Below are 17331 nucleotides of genomic sequence, written 5' to 3' on the forward strand. Positions count from 1 at the left end.
TTTGTAAAAAATATAAAATTTTAAAAACGAGCAATATTTAGTATTTTGGAATTAGCAAAGTCGTTCCCTAACTTATGGGGTTTCAATCTTCTCGATAAATCCAAATAAATGAAACTTTTTTTAAAAACATAAGTTTTTAAATAACCTCGGGAATTAAGAAGAGATCGTGTTCTAACTTACGGGATATGGTTTCTTTCTAAAACAGAGATAATCAAATATCTTTTAAAATAAATAAATTTTTGATATTTATTCTCATTTCGAGGGTTTAAGGTATTGCGTCCTAACTTACGTGACGTAATCCTTTTTCTCAATTAATGTAAAATATTTTTTGAAAAATTCAATTAAGCGATATTGTAACAAAGGATCGTATTTTAAATCTCTTTAAAGTTTTCAACTTTCGACATTAAGACGTTAATTAATCAATTAGGTACCAATTTTGGGCATGACAAGGGTGCTAATCCTTCCTCGCACGTAACCGACTCTAGAACCCATTTTTCTTGAATTTCGTAGACAAAAATTATTGTTTTAGTAAAATAAAACATTTTATTAAAATGATTAAATTGCAAGGTGATCCGATCACACCTTGGAAAAAATGTCGGTGGTGACTCCTGTTTTTTCGTTTTCATTTTCAAAATAAAAGTCGACCCCGTTTTCTGAAAATGGTTTCGATAGCTTGGCGACTCCGCCGGGGACTGGTTTTGAGAGTCAAGCCACAAATTAATTAATTTTTGTCTTTTTGTTGAAAAATCAAAATTTGTTTTACATTCACGGTTTTCCTTTTTTTGCAATTTATTTACTATTTTATGATTTTAATTATAGTGTGTTTGCTTGTTTGGTCCAAATTTGTTAATGTGTATCTGCATTTTGCATTGCATAAGTTGGTCAATTTTACCCCTCTTAAGTGGGAGTGAGAAACTAGTACTTCGTGAGGTTTTCACCTCCGTGCAGGATAGTGGATCGCTTTCGGGATACATTCGTACCTATATTTTCGTGAGATTTTCATCTCTGTGCAGCCATAGGGAAATGTATTCCCCTGAATTGAACTCGGTCCATATGAGCCTATAATGGGCGAGGATTGAGGAATCTGCTGGTTCAGGTACCCTTTCTTTAGAACCGAACCGCATGCAGCGAGCCCTAAGAGCCTACCCTAGGTAAAACCACTCAAAACCATTAGTGGTCACCTGGATAGGTGTTCTATTTACTCTTGCTTTTTTTTCTTTGTACTAACCTGTTTCGTTTTGTTTTGGTTATGTTTGCATTGCATTTTCATTATAGAAAAAAGGTGTTGATTCACGTTCAGTTGCTAAATAGAGAGCTTGTCATGGAAAATGGATTTCTTGATAAAGTTAAAAATAATACGGCTGTCCGAATATGTTCCGAGAAAACACAACAAGAGAAGGGTGATAGTTTAATGGAGGAGTACACGACTTTGCTTCATTGCCCGAGGATTCAAGTTGACAAAGATTATTCAAGAGTCGTCAACGTCTAGACCTTTTTAAAGAAGCTAACGAGCTTCACAAGGATGGGTAAACGATAGGTTGCGACTCGGATCAAGTAAAAAGCAAGCGTCCCTTGGAGGAATTCACGAGATTTATCTTAGCATCCGGATGAAGAAAAGGATTGATGTTTTCTCCTGGAGTATGAAAGCAAGGCCGTGCATGTGTCCGTTTTATGTAAAGAAATTTGTTTTCTAGTAAAGTTTTCTAAATGAAACTGAATCGGAATCAACGTCTTTTTGCATTTATTTCATGCATTTGCATTACATTACATCATATGTATTAAAGTCCACCAAAAGATCCTAATTGAGTAAAATTATTTCAGTTAATCTGGAAACTAACAAAAAATTACCAACCAAACATCGTTGCGGTACCCAAGCAAAGACTAAGGGAATGAACCAAATGTTGGAGAGATTAGAGCAAATGCAAATACAGATGTAAGAGCAATTAACCAAATTTCAACAAGATATGGGGATCAAATGTTAGAATTCCAAAGAAATATGATGAGCCAGTTAGCCCAGTTATTGGCTAGAGGGTTAGAAAAAGGAAAAAAACCCAGTGGTCTACTTTAGGGATGATAATGAGGACCCTACATATCCTCCAGGCTTTACCTTAACAAACACCCAAGCACAACCAAATGCATATCCACAAAGGGTATCTGTTAACATCCGACCCCAATACCAAATCAGTACTTCAACACCGGTGAATTTCCTGACAGGCTCAGGTTCCAATCTGAGGGGCAATCTAACTAATCTCGTTGTTCTTGATGGTCTAGTAAAAACAAAATAGGCGAGAGTGGAGTTCCTAAAATAATTTGAAGATCGTTACAAACAGAAATGGCCAGAGGGGAACTCCCAAATCAGTACTTTAAAGGCCTCGAGGAAGAGGAAAAAATAAGGTGAATATTGCGAGTAGGTATAACAAGGGCTATTCAAAGCCGATTACCACAAGCCAGCCAAGGACGGTCCCTACTAGCCATCAGATCCCCCCAAGGTAAGAATCCAACACAAAGTAAAACACTGAGAAGCTCCAATTTACGCCAATCCCAATGTCGTACCGGGAACTGTATCATAGTTTATTTGATGCACACGTTGTTTCCCCTTTCTAATTGAAGCCCTTACAACCTACCTATCCCAAATGGTATGACGAAAACACACAATGTGACTACCATGCGGGAATTACGGGGCATTCTATAGAAAACTGCACTGCCTTTAAAAAGCTAGTCAAAAGGTTTATCAATATGGGCATTGTCAAATTCGATGATCCGCTCAGTACAGAAAATCTGCTATCCAATCATATTGATAATAGGGTGAATGCGATGAGTGAAGAAATGTTAGGAAATATTCACATCAATGCCATATACGAAAGAACAACTGAAGAAGGGACCTTGTTAGATATACGCCCTTATAAACCTGGGAGTGTTCTAAATAATTGGATTGTAGAAGAAACCCCTGTAGTATTTAGAGCTTACTCAGATAATATTCAGAATATACTTGTTGTTTTTAGCCTAGAGGCAATAAGAACTCCTTTGTGAAATAGGCTCATGTCTGAACGTTATTATTTTAATAAAATACATATTTGTATGCATTTTGAGCAAATATTCTTTCATTCTTTCCATACGAGTAATTATTTTAGATTTTTTCATTCTTTTGGATTTTCTTCCAAATCATTCTTTCATTTCATTCGTAATCAGACTGTACAAATAATTATTCATAAATGCATACATTCTTTGTACATTCTTTTGTATATACAATATGTCCCTAGATATCAATGACATGAACGACACTATTATAGACTCAAAATCTCTTTTTGAGTGAGACATGTGTTTAGAGGGATCCTAGGACTTTGAAGATGACATAGATTGTAGCCTATCTCCGGACTTGTTGAGGATGGTAGAGTAAGAAAAGAAACAACTTTTACTTCATGAGGAGACAATGGAGATTGTGACCTTGAAGGAGGGAAAACTAGTAAAAATTAGAACATGCATAGTCGAAAAAATGATGCAAGACCTTGTTGAGTTACTTCAAGAGTTCAAGATGGTCCTCTACTGGGGCACTAACATTGTAATCTGAACAATATCATGATACCATAAATTTGCAGTATGTTCAGTAAAAAACCTCTACTGGGGCAATGCCTTTCTATTAGGCTTATCACAGTTTGCCCAGTGAAGTCGAGTTTCTATCTCCCCGAGTTTTTTTTATGGATTTTATCCTGATTGAAAGTCAAATGTACAAAAAATAATTTCGCCCTAGAAAGCTCTCTGAGAGAAACCTGATATCAAATAAGATCCTCCGTATACAAAATGGATGGAAGGATCTTGTGTAGAAGACTTTATCTGGAAAATCATTGATTCTGATCGAAAGGAATAACAAGGACTTGCCTAATCCTATGGTTTTCAAAAAAATAAAAAAATAAAAAATCAAAATAAAAAACAAAATCAAAATAATATTTCAAAAAAGAGAATAAAAAAATATTTCAAAAAAATGAAAATGAAAATAAAGAAAAGAAAAGAAAAAGAGAATGAAAAGAAAAGGAAAAGAAAAAGGCGAAAACCCATAAAGGATGCTTTGTGACCAAAGGAGATTTGAGTTAAAAACCCGAATAGGGCGATTCAAATTTTGAGCAAAGTAGGGCATGGATGTCATCGGGCCGATATCACCGAAGGCTTCTAATGGGTATCGCTTCATTTTTGAGGTCATTAATTTCTTCACCAAACAGGTAGGGGTTGCTTCATACGCCAATTTCACCAAGTCAAAAGTTAGCAAATTCTCGAAAAAAGAGATCATATGCTGGTATAGAATGCCAGAGAGGATTATATCGGGCAACACGTTGAACCTGAACAACAGCACGATAGCTAAGGTCTGTAATCAATTCAAAATCAGACACCACAAATTGTCACCGTGTCACCCAGAAATAAATCGTGCGGTAGAGGTAGATAATAAGAATAGTAAGAACATTGTGGAGAAAATGGCTGAGACCTACAAAGATTAGCATGAGAAGGTACCACTCGCTCTCTTGGCTTATCGAACATCTGTCCGGACCTTCACCAGGCAATATTTTTTTCTGGTTTACGGAATGGAGATGATTTTTTCCATTGAAGTCGAAATTCCTTCTTTCAGAGTCTTGGCAGAGTTAAATTAGAGGAAGTAAAGTGGATCCAGTCTCGATATGATCAGTTGAATTTGATCAGAAAAAAAGGGCTAAAAGCTATTCACCACAGTCAAAATCGAATGATACGAGCCTACAACAAAAAGGTTCGTCCCAGAGAATTTCGTGAGGGAGACCTTATGTTGAAAAAGATCCTTCCTCTATAAAAGGATTTTAGAGGGAAGTGGATGCTAAATTAGGAAGGACCTTATGTTGTAAAGAAGGCATTTTCCAGAGAAGCTTTGATTTTGGGCGAGAAGGATGGTAAAAACCTGCCAAATCCTGTAAACTTAGATTCAGTTAAGAAATACTTTGCCTAAAAAAGAAGAAGGGACCAAGGTGAAAACTCACAAAGGGCGCCTTGAGTCCTAAAAAAAGACCAAGGTGAAAACCCGCAAAAGGCGCTTTGAGTCATAAAAATACAGTAATGAAAATGAAAAAGTGAAAAAAGTAAAAAAAATGGAGAGGCCAAGGTGAAAACTCGCAAAGGGCGCCTTAAGACCAAAGGGGATTTGAGTTGAAAACTCACAAAAGGGTGGCTCAAATTTTGGATCAGAATGGAGCATGAGATGATCAAAGCAACTCAAATTTTGATCAGATTAAGGCATGCGGTAATCTTGCTAAACCTGAATCAACAGGAAAGGGCAGGCAACATCTTGGGGCATCGACAGAGTACTATAGATCTCTTAAGCACATGTCAAACTCAAAATGATCTTCAAAAAGTTTGTACAGAGAAGTTCAAGTTGTGATATCTGGGGCATCTAGTCTTCATACTATTTATATTAAATTTGCTGTTCTTGGAATACTTCATTCTTTTTGAAGATACATGTTCCCAATCAATTCTTCTTTCATTTCCTTGATAATTTATTCATATCGAGCCATGCTCCCAAATCAATCCTTTTTTATCAATTTTTATGATCTTTTTGCAAGCATGTTGCATTAGAATAATGATTAATGGACTACTAATACTTTCACAAGGGAAGTTTTGTATATTACTCTAGAAGTTTCTAAATAATACAAGAACCTGAAGCAGGGCTATTGTTTAGAACGCACCAAGTTTAAAGGTTGAAATATCTAAGAAGGAAAAGTCTAAATTAAGACTATCTCTTTGGATTTTGTTGTCAAAAGCATTGATTGAACAAAACAACACGATATTATGTTGGTGATAAAGCTTTAATGAACAAGCAAGTAATGATCACTGAGTAATAGGAAGAGGTTTTTCTCGGAGAAAGAAATTCTAAAATTATGCATAAACATTTGGTATGGCATCCTGGGAATGGTGAAGGAGACCAAAGAAATTTAAATCCTGTATTCTTGAATTGCAGTAGGAGAGGATTGAGAAAGAGTCAGATATTATACTCCTAAATTACAGTAGGAGGAAAATGGTTCAAATTTTATGTCCCAAAAGTACAGTGGATTGAGCCTTGAAAACTACAGTGGGGGTAATCCGATTAAGTAAGATATGAGTTCTACCAGCTAAATAAGATAGCATTCTGACGTGTTGGTAATAAAACCTTAATGAACAATGAGCAATAACAACTCAAACATTAAGGGGTCATTTTCATGACATTTTGCATACACATCTAGCTAGGAAATTTTGATTCATTCTGATCATAACATCCTAATTACAAAGCATGAATAGGCCCATGAAATGGATTCTACAGATCATATTTCCTAAAGAACAGATTGGTGAAACCACAAATCCTATACCGCTGAAGTTACAGTGGGATGAATTACAGTAATTATGGCGAATCTTATCTTCCTGGAGTTGCAGTGGAGCAGATTGAAGCCATCAGCCTTATCTCCCTGAAGTTACAATAGAGTAGACTGAAGACAGTGAATCTTATTTCTCGGACTTTACAGTGGAACAAATTAAAGCTACAAGTTATGGTGAATCTTATCTTCTTGAAGTTGCGGTGGAGCAGATTGAAGCCACCAGCCTTATCTCCCTGAAGTTGCAGTGGAGCAGACCGAAGACAGCGAATCTTATTTCCCGGATGTTGTAGTGGAACAAATTAAAGCTACAAGTTATGACGAATCTTATCTTCCTGAAGTTGCAGTGGAGTAGATTGAAGCCACTAGCCTTATCTCCCTGAAGTTGCAGTGGAGCAGACCGAAGACAGCGAATCTTATTTCCCGGATGTTGTAGTGGAACAAATTAAAGCTACAAGTTATGACGAATCTTATCTTCCTGAAGTTGCAGTGGAGTAGATTGAAGCCACTAGCCTTATCTCCTTGAAGTTGCAGTGGAGCAAATTGAAGACAACAAATCTTATTTCCCTGGCATTGTAGTGGAACAGATTAGAGTTACAAATTATGGCGAATCTTATCTTCATGAAGTTGCAGTGGAGCAGATTGAAGCTACCAGCCTTATCTCCCTGAAGTTGTAGTGGAGCAGACTGAAGACAGCGAATCTTATTTTCCTAGCGTTACACTGGAACAGATTAGAGCTACAAATTATGGCAGATATTATCTTCCTGAAGTTGTAGTGTTGCATAATAAAACCATCATCCTTATCTCCATGATGTTGCAGTGGAGCAAACTGAAGAAAACGAATCTTATTTCCTTGGCGTTACAATGGAACAGATTAAAACTACAGGTTATGGCAAATCTTATCTTCCTAAAGTTGCAGTCGAGCAGATTGAAGCCACCAGCCTTGTATCTCTGAAGTTACAGCGGAGCAAACTGAAGACAGTGAATCTTATTTCCCTGAAGTTGCAGTGGAACATATTAAAGCTACAAGTTATGGCGAATCTTATCTTCTCGAAGTTGTAGTGGAGCAGATTGAAGCCACCAGACTTATCTCTCTGAAGTTACAGCGGAGCAGAATGAAGACAACGAATCTTATTTCCCTGTGTTGCAGTGGAACAGATTAAAGCTACAAGTTATGGCGAATCTTATCTTCCTGAAGTTGCAGTGGAGCAGATTGAAGCCACCAGCCTTATCTCCCTAAAGTTGTAGCGGAGCAGACTGAAGACAGCGAATCTTATTTCCCTAGCGTTGCAGTGTAGTAGATTGAAGCGACAAATTCCTATACTTTTGAAGATGCAGTGGGATGGAATAGGACCCCTTTAAGAGAAGAAGCATCAATGAGTCGAGGCACAGTAGGACCAGGCAAAATTAGCCCTTTTTGCGTCTTTGCTCCATTTTCAGTATACGACAACGAGCAAAGAGAGGTAGCTGTAATAGGCCAATTTTGGCCAGGCCCAATATTAACCAAATTAGAAAAGAAACCAAATAAAAAATTAATAGTCCATTTACATCAGCCCAAATTTGCACAGCCTAATAAACCAAACACATTTACGGTGGCCTAGTACAAACACTGGCCCAAACAGAAACCCTAGCCTTTCTCTAGCCAAACAGACCGTGCCGCTCCTCCGTCAGCTTCTCCACGCGCGTCGTGCCTTCCACACACTTCTAGCTGGCCGAACTTGCAACGAACAGAAACAAACAGTAGCAATAAATGCGAATAATAACAAAGGGTTATTCTAGAAAAAATAATAGCAGAATAAGAGAATAGATTTTTGAATATTTTTCATTTTTTTCTCTTCGTTGCAGCTATATAAAGCCGAGTACAAAACTGTAAAGGGGGAATCAAAAGAAAATGAAAAGCAATAAAAAAATAGGATATATTTCGAAGGTAGATCCTACTGTTTTTTCATTTATATTTATTTTCTTTTTTTGTGCTTACTGGCTTTGAGAAGAAGATAGAAATCAAAAAAGAGAATAAGATAAAAAAAAAGGTACCTTCTTTGCTTCATCGGAGGGAGAGGTTCACCGATTTTGATGAAAATTGGCCCTTTTTTGGAGTCGGGAAGTCAAAAAGCCCAAAAAATGAGCTTCTTTTGATTTTTCAGCCACCGTGTACGGCGGTGCTGTCGCTGGCGATTGGCGGCCGTCACGTTGGCTGGGCGCCGGAACTTGGCCAGATTTCTAAAGGGTTGAGAGAGAGGGGGAGTGTGTTTTTGAGTTTTTTTTTGTGAAAAGGGGATCAAATGAAGTTTTAAAAAAATTTGGGCTTAAATACCCTTATCAAAACGAAGCCGTTTTGAGTTTTAAGTTCAGGGGCCAAAACGACGCCGTTTCGGTCTTAGTTCCCTCCTTACCCGCACATCGACCAGACCCAGGGGGAGGATCCTCGTGTTTTGCTTCGATGGGTTATTTTCTCCCCTGGCCCTTCCGCATTTCTGTTATTTCTAATTTAGTCTCTTTTGTTTATTTTCACTATTTTTTTAATTTGACCCCAGAATTTTGTTCAGTTTTCAATCGGGTCCCTGACCCACTGATGCGCTGGAAAGTGGACACGTGTCCAGGGATTTGTTTTTTATTCATTTGGTCCTCGGCCTTTTCGCGTCTTTGATTTTAGTCCTTTATTCGTTATTTTACCCTATTTTTCACCTTTAATTTCATTTTTGTCCTGATTTAGTCCCAAAATCTGTTTGATTTCAATTTATTTTTGCAATTTATTTATTTTAAACTTTTTTATATTATTTATTTTAAATTATTTTATTATTATTTATTTTAAATTTTCACATATTATGCATTTTAAACTATATTAAACTATTATCCGTTTTAAGTTTATGTATTATTTATTTTAAACCATATATATTATTTATTTGGAATTGTTTTTTACATATCATTTATTTTATTTCATTTTATTATTTTTTAAAAGAAAACTGTTTTGTATATTATTCATTCGAAATTTCTTTTTACATATTATTCATTTTAAACTTTTTACATATTTTTTTAAAATTGTCTTCTTGGTTATTTATTTTAATTTGCTTTGCATGTTATTTTTATTTTGCGTTGCATATTATTTACTTTGAATTGCTTTATATTATTTACCTCAAATTGTTCTATAAATTATTTCATTTTCTTTGATTGTTGATATCGACATTAAAATGGCATGCATTGTGACTATTGCCATCGCGTATACTATGATTTGTTTATTTGTATTTTCACATTATTGCTACTCGTTAATGTAACATTTTATTCATGTAGTGTTTCAAATATTGCATATTTGTAAAAATATAAAATTTTAAAAACGAGCAATATTTAGTATTTTGGAATTCGCAAAGTCGTTCCTAACTTATGGGGTTTCGATATTCTCGATAAATCCAAATAAATGAACCTTTTTTAAAAACATAAGTTTTTAAATAACTTCGGGAATTAAGAAGAGATCGTGTTCTAACTTACGAGATATGGTTTCTTTCCAAAATCGAGATAATCGAATATCTTTTAAAATAAATAAATTTTCGGTATTTATTCTCGTTTCGAGGGTTTAAGGTATTGCGTTCTAACTTACGTGACGTACTCCTTTTTCTCGATTAATGTGAAATATTTTTTTGAAATCAATTAAGCGATATTGTAACAAAGGATCGTATTTTAAATCTCTTCAAAGTTTTCAACTTTCGACATTAAGGCGTTAATTAATCAATTAGGTACCAAGTTTGGGCATGACGAGGGTGCTAATCCTTCCTCGCACTTAACTGACTCCGGAAGCCATTTTCTCGAATTTCGTAGACCAAAATCATTGGTTTAGTAAAATCAAAATATTTTATTAAAACGATTAAATTGCAAGGTGATCCGATCACACCTTGGAAAAAATATCGGTGGTGACTCCCGTTTTTTCGTTTTCATTTTCAAAATAAAAGTCGACCCCGTTTTCCAAAAAATGGTTTCGAAAATAATAATTTATTTTTATTTTTATATTTTAAATTTAACTTTAAAAAGTTTCTTAAATTCTTTACTTTATTAATACTTGTATTTAAATATTAAATTAATTGATTATATTGAAATCTAACAATAATAATGTGTAGCTAAGATGGAAACTTAATGCCTATGGTTTTCTTCTAACATTCTAATCCTTACTGCATTTTGATTCTTCTCTATTATAACTCTTTCAGTTCATATTTGAATAAACACTAAGAAAGCAATTGAAGATAAAAGGCTGAAAATTGGGTGATATAAATGGTGAGCGACATGGATGAAGACTTGTTATGATAAATTTGAAAATTATATGCCAACTTGACTTAATTAATGAATGAATGAAATGATGTGAAGCTGAAATTTCAAAGGGGAAACTTCTCAAACCCTTCCCTAAGGAACTAACATTGAATTAACTGGGAAGGAGTTAGGAATGGATTGGGCCGTTTGGATGAATTTTCCGTAAACTTCATATAATTGAGATTAGGTAGCTACCCTTGCTTCACACGTTTATCCTTCGGCTTCTCATCTCAGATTTTTTAATTTAATTTTATTTTTGAAAATGGATCAAAGAAAGAAAAGGAAAAGTTGTGGGGAATGCATGGACCACAATTGATGAGTGGAATCCCAAATTTCGTGAAATTGGTGAAACTGGGGGTCTGCCTATATAATGGAGTTAAAGGATCACTTCCAAAAGCAGAAGTGGTCTTAATTAATTAATTAATTAATTAGTGTATTGAGTTGGGATAATGGGGCCGATATGGTTTAGGGTAATCTTGATAACTGTGTTGGTCGGTGCAGTGTGGAGTGATGGGTGTTGGGATGAAGAGCGTGTTGCGCTCTTGCAATTCCAATATGTGTATTCACGCGAGGTTTCAGATTGTTGTGAATGGGAAGGGGTTGAATGCAACATCACCACTAGACGACTCACTCAACTCTCTCTAGGCAATGGTTTGTTCAGGTATCTCGAATTCTTTAATGCCTCTTTGTTTCTTCCCTTCGAAGAATTGAGGAGTCTTGATCTCAGTTATAATGATCTAGTTGGTGTTGTGGAGAATGAAGGTACTTAACTCTTTGCATTTTTATCTTTCTCTGCTCTCCCAGTTAGATTATAAAACTCTGTGTCTTGCAGGGTTTGGAAAGCTCTCCAAGTTGAGACATCTAGAGAATCTGGACTTAAGTTACAATAGATTAAATGATAGCACGTTATCATCTTTGAGTAAAATTTCAACTCTCAAGTCTCTAAATTTAAGTGGAAATGTCCTTTTTACAGGACCACATCAAACTAACGGTAATATCATGTCTATTTGTATTGCTAATGTAATTAAATTAGACATCTTCATATATTTTGTTTATTTTACTACTTGTAGCGCACCTTAAGTGGTTATCAAAACTTGGTAATTTGGAAACTCTTGATTTAAGTGAAACCAAAATGAAGAACAACTTGTTACATTTGGGTGGCCTTTCATCTTTAACAACTTTAAAGCTTGAAGGAAATGATTTAGAAGGAAGGATTCATCTTCAAGGTAAGGTTCTTTCACTGCCTTTGTTGCTTTTTCATTTGTTTTTCCTTTTAAAGCAATCTTAGTAATATTTGAATTGGTTTGAACAGAATTATGTAATTTGACAAATTTGAAGATATTGGATTTAAGTGATAATCGAATTGAGAGCATAAGGAGTTTCCATGGTAAATATGTTTACAACTATTCAATTATGTTTCCAGGTATTTTTGAAGTATTAGATATTGTTAGCTCATGTTTTAAAACTGAAATGAAGCCAATTTTATGCAGGCAATGGAAGACAACTGAATTTGATCAATTTAGAAGAAATTGATTTGAGTGATAATATGTTCAACAATAGCATACTAGCAGAGCTTAGTGGGTTTTCAAATCTAAAGTCATTAGATATAAGATGGAATAAGCTGAACGGATCAATAGATGCTAAAGGTAAAAAAAAAATTATTTACACTTGTATAAATTTAGGGTTAGTATATGATAAACTGGTAGTGTATTTTTTATTTATTTCACAAACAACCTTAAAAAATTGACACACACACATACATATATATATATATATTATATTTAATATTTTAATATTTTACTATATCCTTATACAACACTTATTATTTCCTTAACACTATTTGTGGAGCCTAAAAATTTTATTGGGAATATACCAAATATTTAAGGAATTAATTTAGGCTTAGATATAATCTCATGTTATATTATTTGATTGGAAGTGAAAGACTAATTTTATTTGCGATTTTCCTAGAATTTTGTGGTTTGAACAATTTAGAGACTCTATACCTGAGTGGCAATGAGGTGAACCAATTTTTTACTTCTAAAGGTGTGTATTAAAATTAATATGTAGCAACAGTTTGTCTCTATTTTTGAATGAACAAAATTTAATTGTCCAAAAAAAAAATTTATACATATATTTTTTTCAAAAGACTTCCATAGGAAACTAACTACATTTTTGTCGCAGGAAATATATTATGTTTGAGGAAGTTAAAGACCCTCTACTTAACAGGGAGTTATTATTTAAACGAAACTGTGGCTATTCAAGGTGAGTTATGGTTATTGTCTGTAATACTTATTGCAAAAAAATACAAACATCAATTTTATACAAATTAATACTAATTTCATTTTATTTTAATATTCACAGAGTTGCAGGTATTGAGTAATGTGGAGAATCTGTTCTTGGATTTTACTCCATTGGACATCAGCCTTTTGAAAAGCATTGGCATCTTGACTTCTCTGAAAATCTTGTCTTTGTCTTACTGTGATCTAAATGACGCTTTACCTGCTCATCAAGGTAATACAATTACTACATTGTCTAAACTTAAACCTTCAATTTTGTTTCTAATTAATATTTTTCAATATAACAATACATACCATAAGTCACACATGGACGCCCTAGTCTTTCTGTTTATTGAACCAACCACAATCTTAGAGAAATAAGAAACCTCATTCAATATTTCGTCTTCAAATTGCAGGTTTATGCTATCTTAACAATCTTGAAGAATTGAATCTCAATGGAAATGCTCTAAGTGGTGCGATTCCTTCATGTTTGGGTAACTTGACATCTCTTCGCTATTTGGATATCTCTAATAATCGCTTCACTGGAAATATTGCCTCCACTCCCCTCACAAATCTCACGATGCTTCAATTCATCTCCCTGTCAAAAAATCAATTTCAAGTTCCAGTGTCATTCAATTCCTTTGCAAATCATTCTCACCTTGAAGTCCTTCTGGCGGATGAAAACAAGTTGGTTGCAGAACCAATTGGTTTCCATATATGGCGGCCAAAATTTCAACTTAAGATCTTTAGCTTGTTCAATTGTACGATAGAAGAACATGGGACACTACGACTTCCTAATTTCCTCTATTTCCAACATGATTTGAGGTCCGTTGATCTTTCTCTTTGCAATTTTGGCGAGCTAAGGTTCCCACATTGGTTGCTACAGAATAATACAAGATTAGAAAAACTAATCCTGAAAGATAGTTCAATTGTGGGTCCTCTGAGCTTATCGCCACATCCTAATTCCAAGCTGTCGGTACTCGATATATCCAATAATAAGATACAGGATGAAATTCCCAGGAATTTTTGCTCACTTTTTCCACATTTACACTACTTATTCATGTCTCAAAATGCCTTGACAGCTAATATTCCTCTTTGTTTGGGTGGTTTGAGGAGATTAGGAATGCTAGACTTATCCCATAATAGTTTGTTTGGAGAAATTCCTGAAGAGTTGGGCATGAGTCTCTCTTTATTTTATCTTAGACTTTCAAACAACAGCTTGAGTGGCAAAATATTCCCCAAATTTTATCATTTATTTAATTCGTTGGCAGCATTATATTTGGACGGAAACAAGCTTGAGGGAAAGATTCTTGATTTTTCACCCATTAGCTTTAAAAATCTCGAGTTAGATGTGAGTGATAATCATTTCTACGGCAAGCTTCCAAGATGGTTATGGAATAACACAGAATTGGAAATATTGGATTTCTCCAAAAACCATTTCGAGGGCCCCATTCCCATGGGATTATGCAACTTGGTCAATCTTGAATTCCTGGATCTTTCTCTAAACCATCTGTCTGGGACTATTCCATCTTGCTCTAATCTACAAAGGGTGTTGCATGTACATTTGGCCAAAAATAAACTTGGTGGAACACTGTCAGATGCCCTTTTTATAAACTCTTCATTGGTAACATTGGATTTAAGTGAAAATAACATAACAGGAAGAATTCCAGATTGGATTAGCACGCTACCTGATTTGAGCGTTTTTCTTCTAAAAGCAAATCAATTCGAAGGTGAATTTCCTGTACATTTATGCAGACTGCAATCATTAAGCATCTTGGACCTTTCACAGAATAAACTTTCTGGTCATATACCTTCCTGTTTAAGTAATTTAACTCTCAAGCCAAGGAGTGAAAAGTCTTACACCGGATCTTCTGAGTTTGGGCTTCCTTTATTTGTTGAGGTAATGGTAGACATGGGACTAAGGATATATAATCTCATAGGCGGTTCAGAGGGAAATAAACATTATCCTTTTACCTTTCAAGAAGAAGAGGTAGAGTTTTCAACAAAGGGTGCAAGATACACGTACAAGGGCAATATTCTTGAATTGTTGTCCGCAATTGATCTCTCTTGCAACCAATTCACAGGGATAATCCCACCTGGATTGGGGAATTTGAGTGAAATCCGAGGGTTAAACTTGTCACATAACAACTTTACTGGACCTATCCCCACAACTTTTTCAAAACTCAAGCAGATTGAGAGTTTGGACCTTTCCTACAACAATTTAAATGGAAGAATCCCCCCTCAACTGACTGAGGTGACTACTTTGGAGGTACTCAGTGTCGCACACAATAACTTGTCAGGGCCTCTCCCTGATAGGAAAAATCAATTTGGGACCTTCGAAGAGAGCAGTTATGAGGGAAACCCTCTTCTTTGTGGACCTCCTTTGAACAAGAGTTGTCATGAAGGTGATTCACCAGGAACTCCAAGTGCTTCATCTAGTGAAGAACACGGTTTTATAGACATGGGTGATTTCTATATCAGCTTTGCAGTTTCCTTTGCAATTATATTCTTGACAACTATCATTGTACTCTAAATAAACCCATATTGGAGACGAGCATTCTTTTATTGCATCGAAGACCATAGTGTTGAAGTCAGCCCTCCATGCAGCAGGCAAGGTGACCATGCAAAGGTGGCCATGCAAAGGTGGCCATGCAAGAAGAAAACGTAGCAGGCATTCGAGCCTTGGTCTGCAGGAGGTGAAGCCTGAAGCTTGAAGTTGCCGATCCACTTGCTGTTTTTAGTTGCATTTTGATATTTTGTAATCTAGTTCATGTTGAACTAAGTAGGTAAATGTTTTGGTATTGATTGACTGAAAAAAAGTTGTACAAGCTAATCTTGTAAGTTTCAATGCAAATTAGTGGTGTTAGGTAGTTGATTAGGTGATTACTTGTTTGTTTTACTTGTTGACCAACATATGTAATGGCTTAATGCCTTGTTGATGAAAAAAAATGAAAGATATCAGCTCATTTTTCATTCAATCTTCCTCTCTCTTTTCTGTTATTCACTAGCTAGTTTCTTTTCTGCTTTTGTTTTCTGAGTTGGTTTCTTCAGCAAGGCTCGAGACTTGCTATCCAAGCAAGACTGAAAACAGTCTGTTGCTGCCTCTTTGCACCAACACATAGCATCGCCGGCTATTTCTTCATTGTGGATTGTCTTCGCCGATTGCTCTACTTAAAGAAACAACTAGCGCCATGCTTCTTCAATGGTTGTAGTTCTCGAGTTCAAGGTTAGTAGATCTTTGTCCTTTTTTATGTTCAAGATGGAAGTGTGTAATGTTATCTAAGCGCAATGACTTTTACTTTGAAACTTAGGCTTTGTAAAGTGATTTGTATCTGATTTTGGTTATAAGATACAATGGTGGTTGAACCCAACAATGATAAATTTCAAATAAAAATAAATAAAATTTGTATATAAAATATTAAAATTAAAAAATAAAAATATTGATAGAAATATCACAAAATTAACTAATCAATATAATAAAAATTTAATCAATACAAAATCTTAGTTTTAATTCATGGGTTTGATCATTGACATAAAAATAGATTTCAATACTCTTTAATAAATTAGTTATTGTTAACATTGAAGCACCTTGCAACTGATCTCCCCCTCACCTTCTTGACAATCAAAAGAAGTTTATTAAAATTAACATATTTATTGCGCTTAATTTTTAATATTTTAGAATAAGATGTCATTAATTTTAGATTTATTATTCGATTTTTTATTAGTTGCAAAAGCAAGCCAAAAAGTAAAAAAAAAATTGAAAATACGACATCTCTAAAAGTTTTGGGAAAAAAAACAAAGTTAATGGATAAACTTTTATTTTGAAAATAATACTTTTGATATTACATTAGGATAATATTATAATTTTCTAATATTTTATCTTCTGAATATTTTTGAATAACTCTTTAATACTATGTTAGATTAGAAAGTTTAAATAAGATTAGAGTATTATATTAGGGTAAACTACTAAAATAGTCACTTTTGTTTGGTTCAAATTACATTTTAGTCACTTATGTTTGAAATGTTACGTTTTAGTCACTTATGTTATCATGTTATAACATTTTAGTCACTAAGCTGTTAGTTTCTGTTAACAGTGTAACAATAAGCTGATGTGGCACGTTAAATCATCATTTCAAACAAAAATTCTAGGTTAATTTATACAATCGATCCCCATATTTTTTCGTTTGGAGCAATTTAATTTTTTCTTTTATGTTTTTTTAAAATTTCTTTCTTTTCCATTCTCTTATGCTTTCCCTTTGTTTTCCTCCGTTCTCCATCGCTTTCAACGTAATTTTGCTATGTTTTATTTTTTTTGAAAAATTTAATTTTTTCGAGTGAGGCGAGCTTGTGGACTAGTTACAAATGGAAAACATAGAAAAACTATGTTAAAAGTGTAATCACTGAAT

At 34.6% G+C, this 17331-nt stretch overlaps 1 protein-coding gene across 3 annotated transcripts; it reads left to right on the forward strand.

Moving 5' to 3' along the window:
* The first annotated feature begins 10929 nt into the window (after positions 1-10929).
* LOC107914629 (receptor-like protein 15) lies at positions 10930-15789 on the forward strand. 3 transcript variants are annotated; one of them, XM_016843585.2, is made up of 9 exons: positions 10930-11411; positions 11482-11640; positions 11720-11875; positions 11962-12036; positions 12140-12295; positions 12618-12692; positions 12831-12911; positions 13011-13160; positions 13342-15789. In XM_016843585.2, the coding sequence occupies exons 1-9, from the start codon at positions 11099-11101 to the stop codon at positions 15456-15458; spliced, it is 3282 nt and encodes a 1093-aa protein (XP_016699074.1). In that variant the 5' UTR covers positions 10930-11098; the 3' UTR covers positions 15459-15789. The 3 variants fall into 3 exon arrangements, with proteins under 3 accessions (XP_016699074.1, XP_016699075.1, XP_016699076.1); XM_016843587.2 differs by having other exon boundaries at positions 11149-11310; XM_016843586.2 differs by lacking the exon at positions 12618-12692.
* The last annotated feature ends 1542 nt before the right edge of the window (positions 15790-17331 follow it).

Source organism: Gossypium hirsutum, chromosome D10 (genome assembly GCF_007990345.1).
Source record: "Gossypium hirsutum isolate 1008001.06 chromosome D10, Gossypium_hirsutum_v2.1, whole genome shotgun sequence".
In the NCBI taxonomy this organism is placed as follows: Eukaryota; Viridiplantae; Streptophyta; class Magnoliopsida; order Malvales; family Malvaceae; genus Gossypium; species Gossypium hirsutum.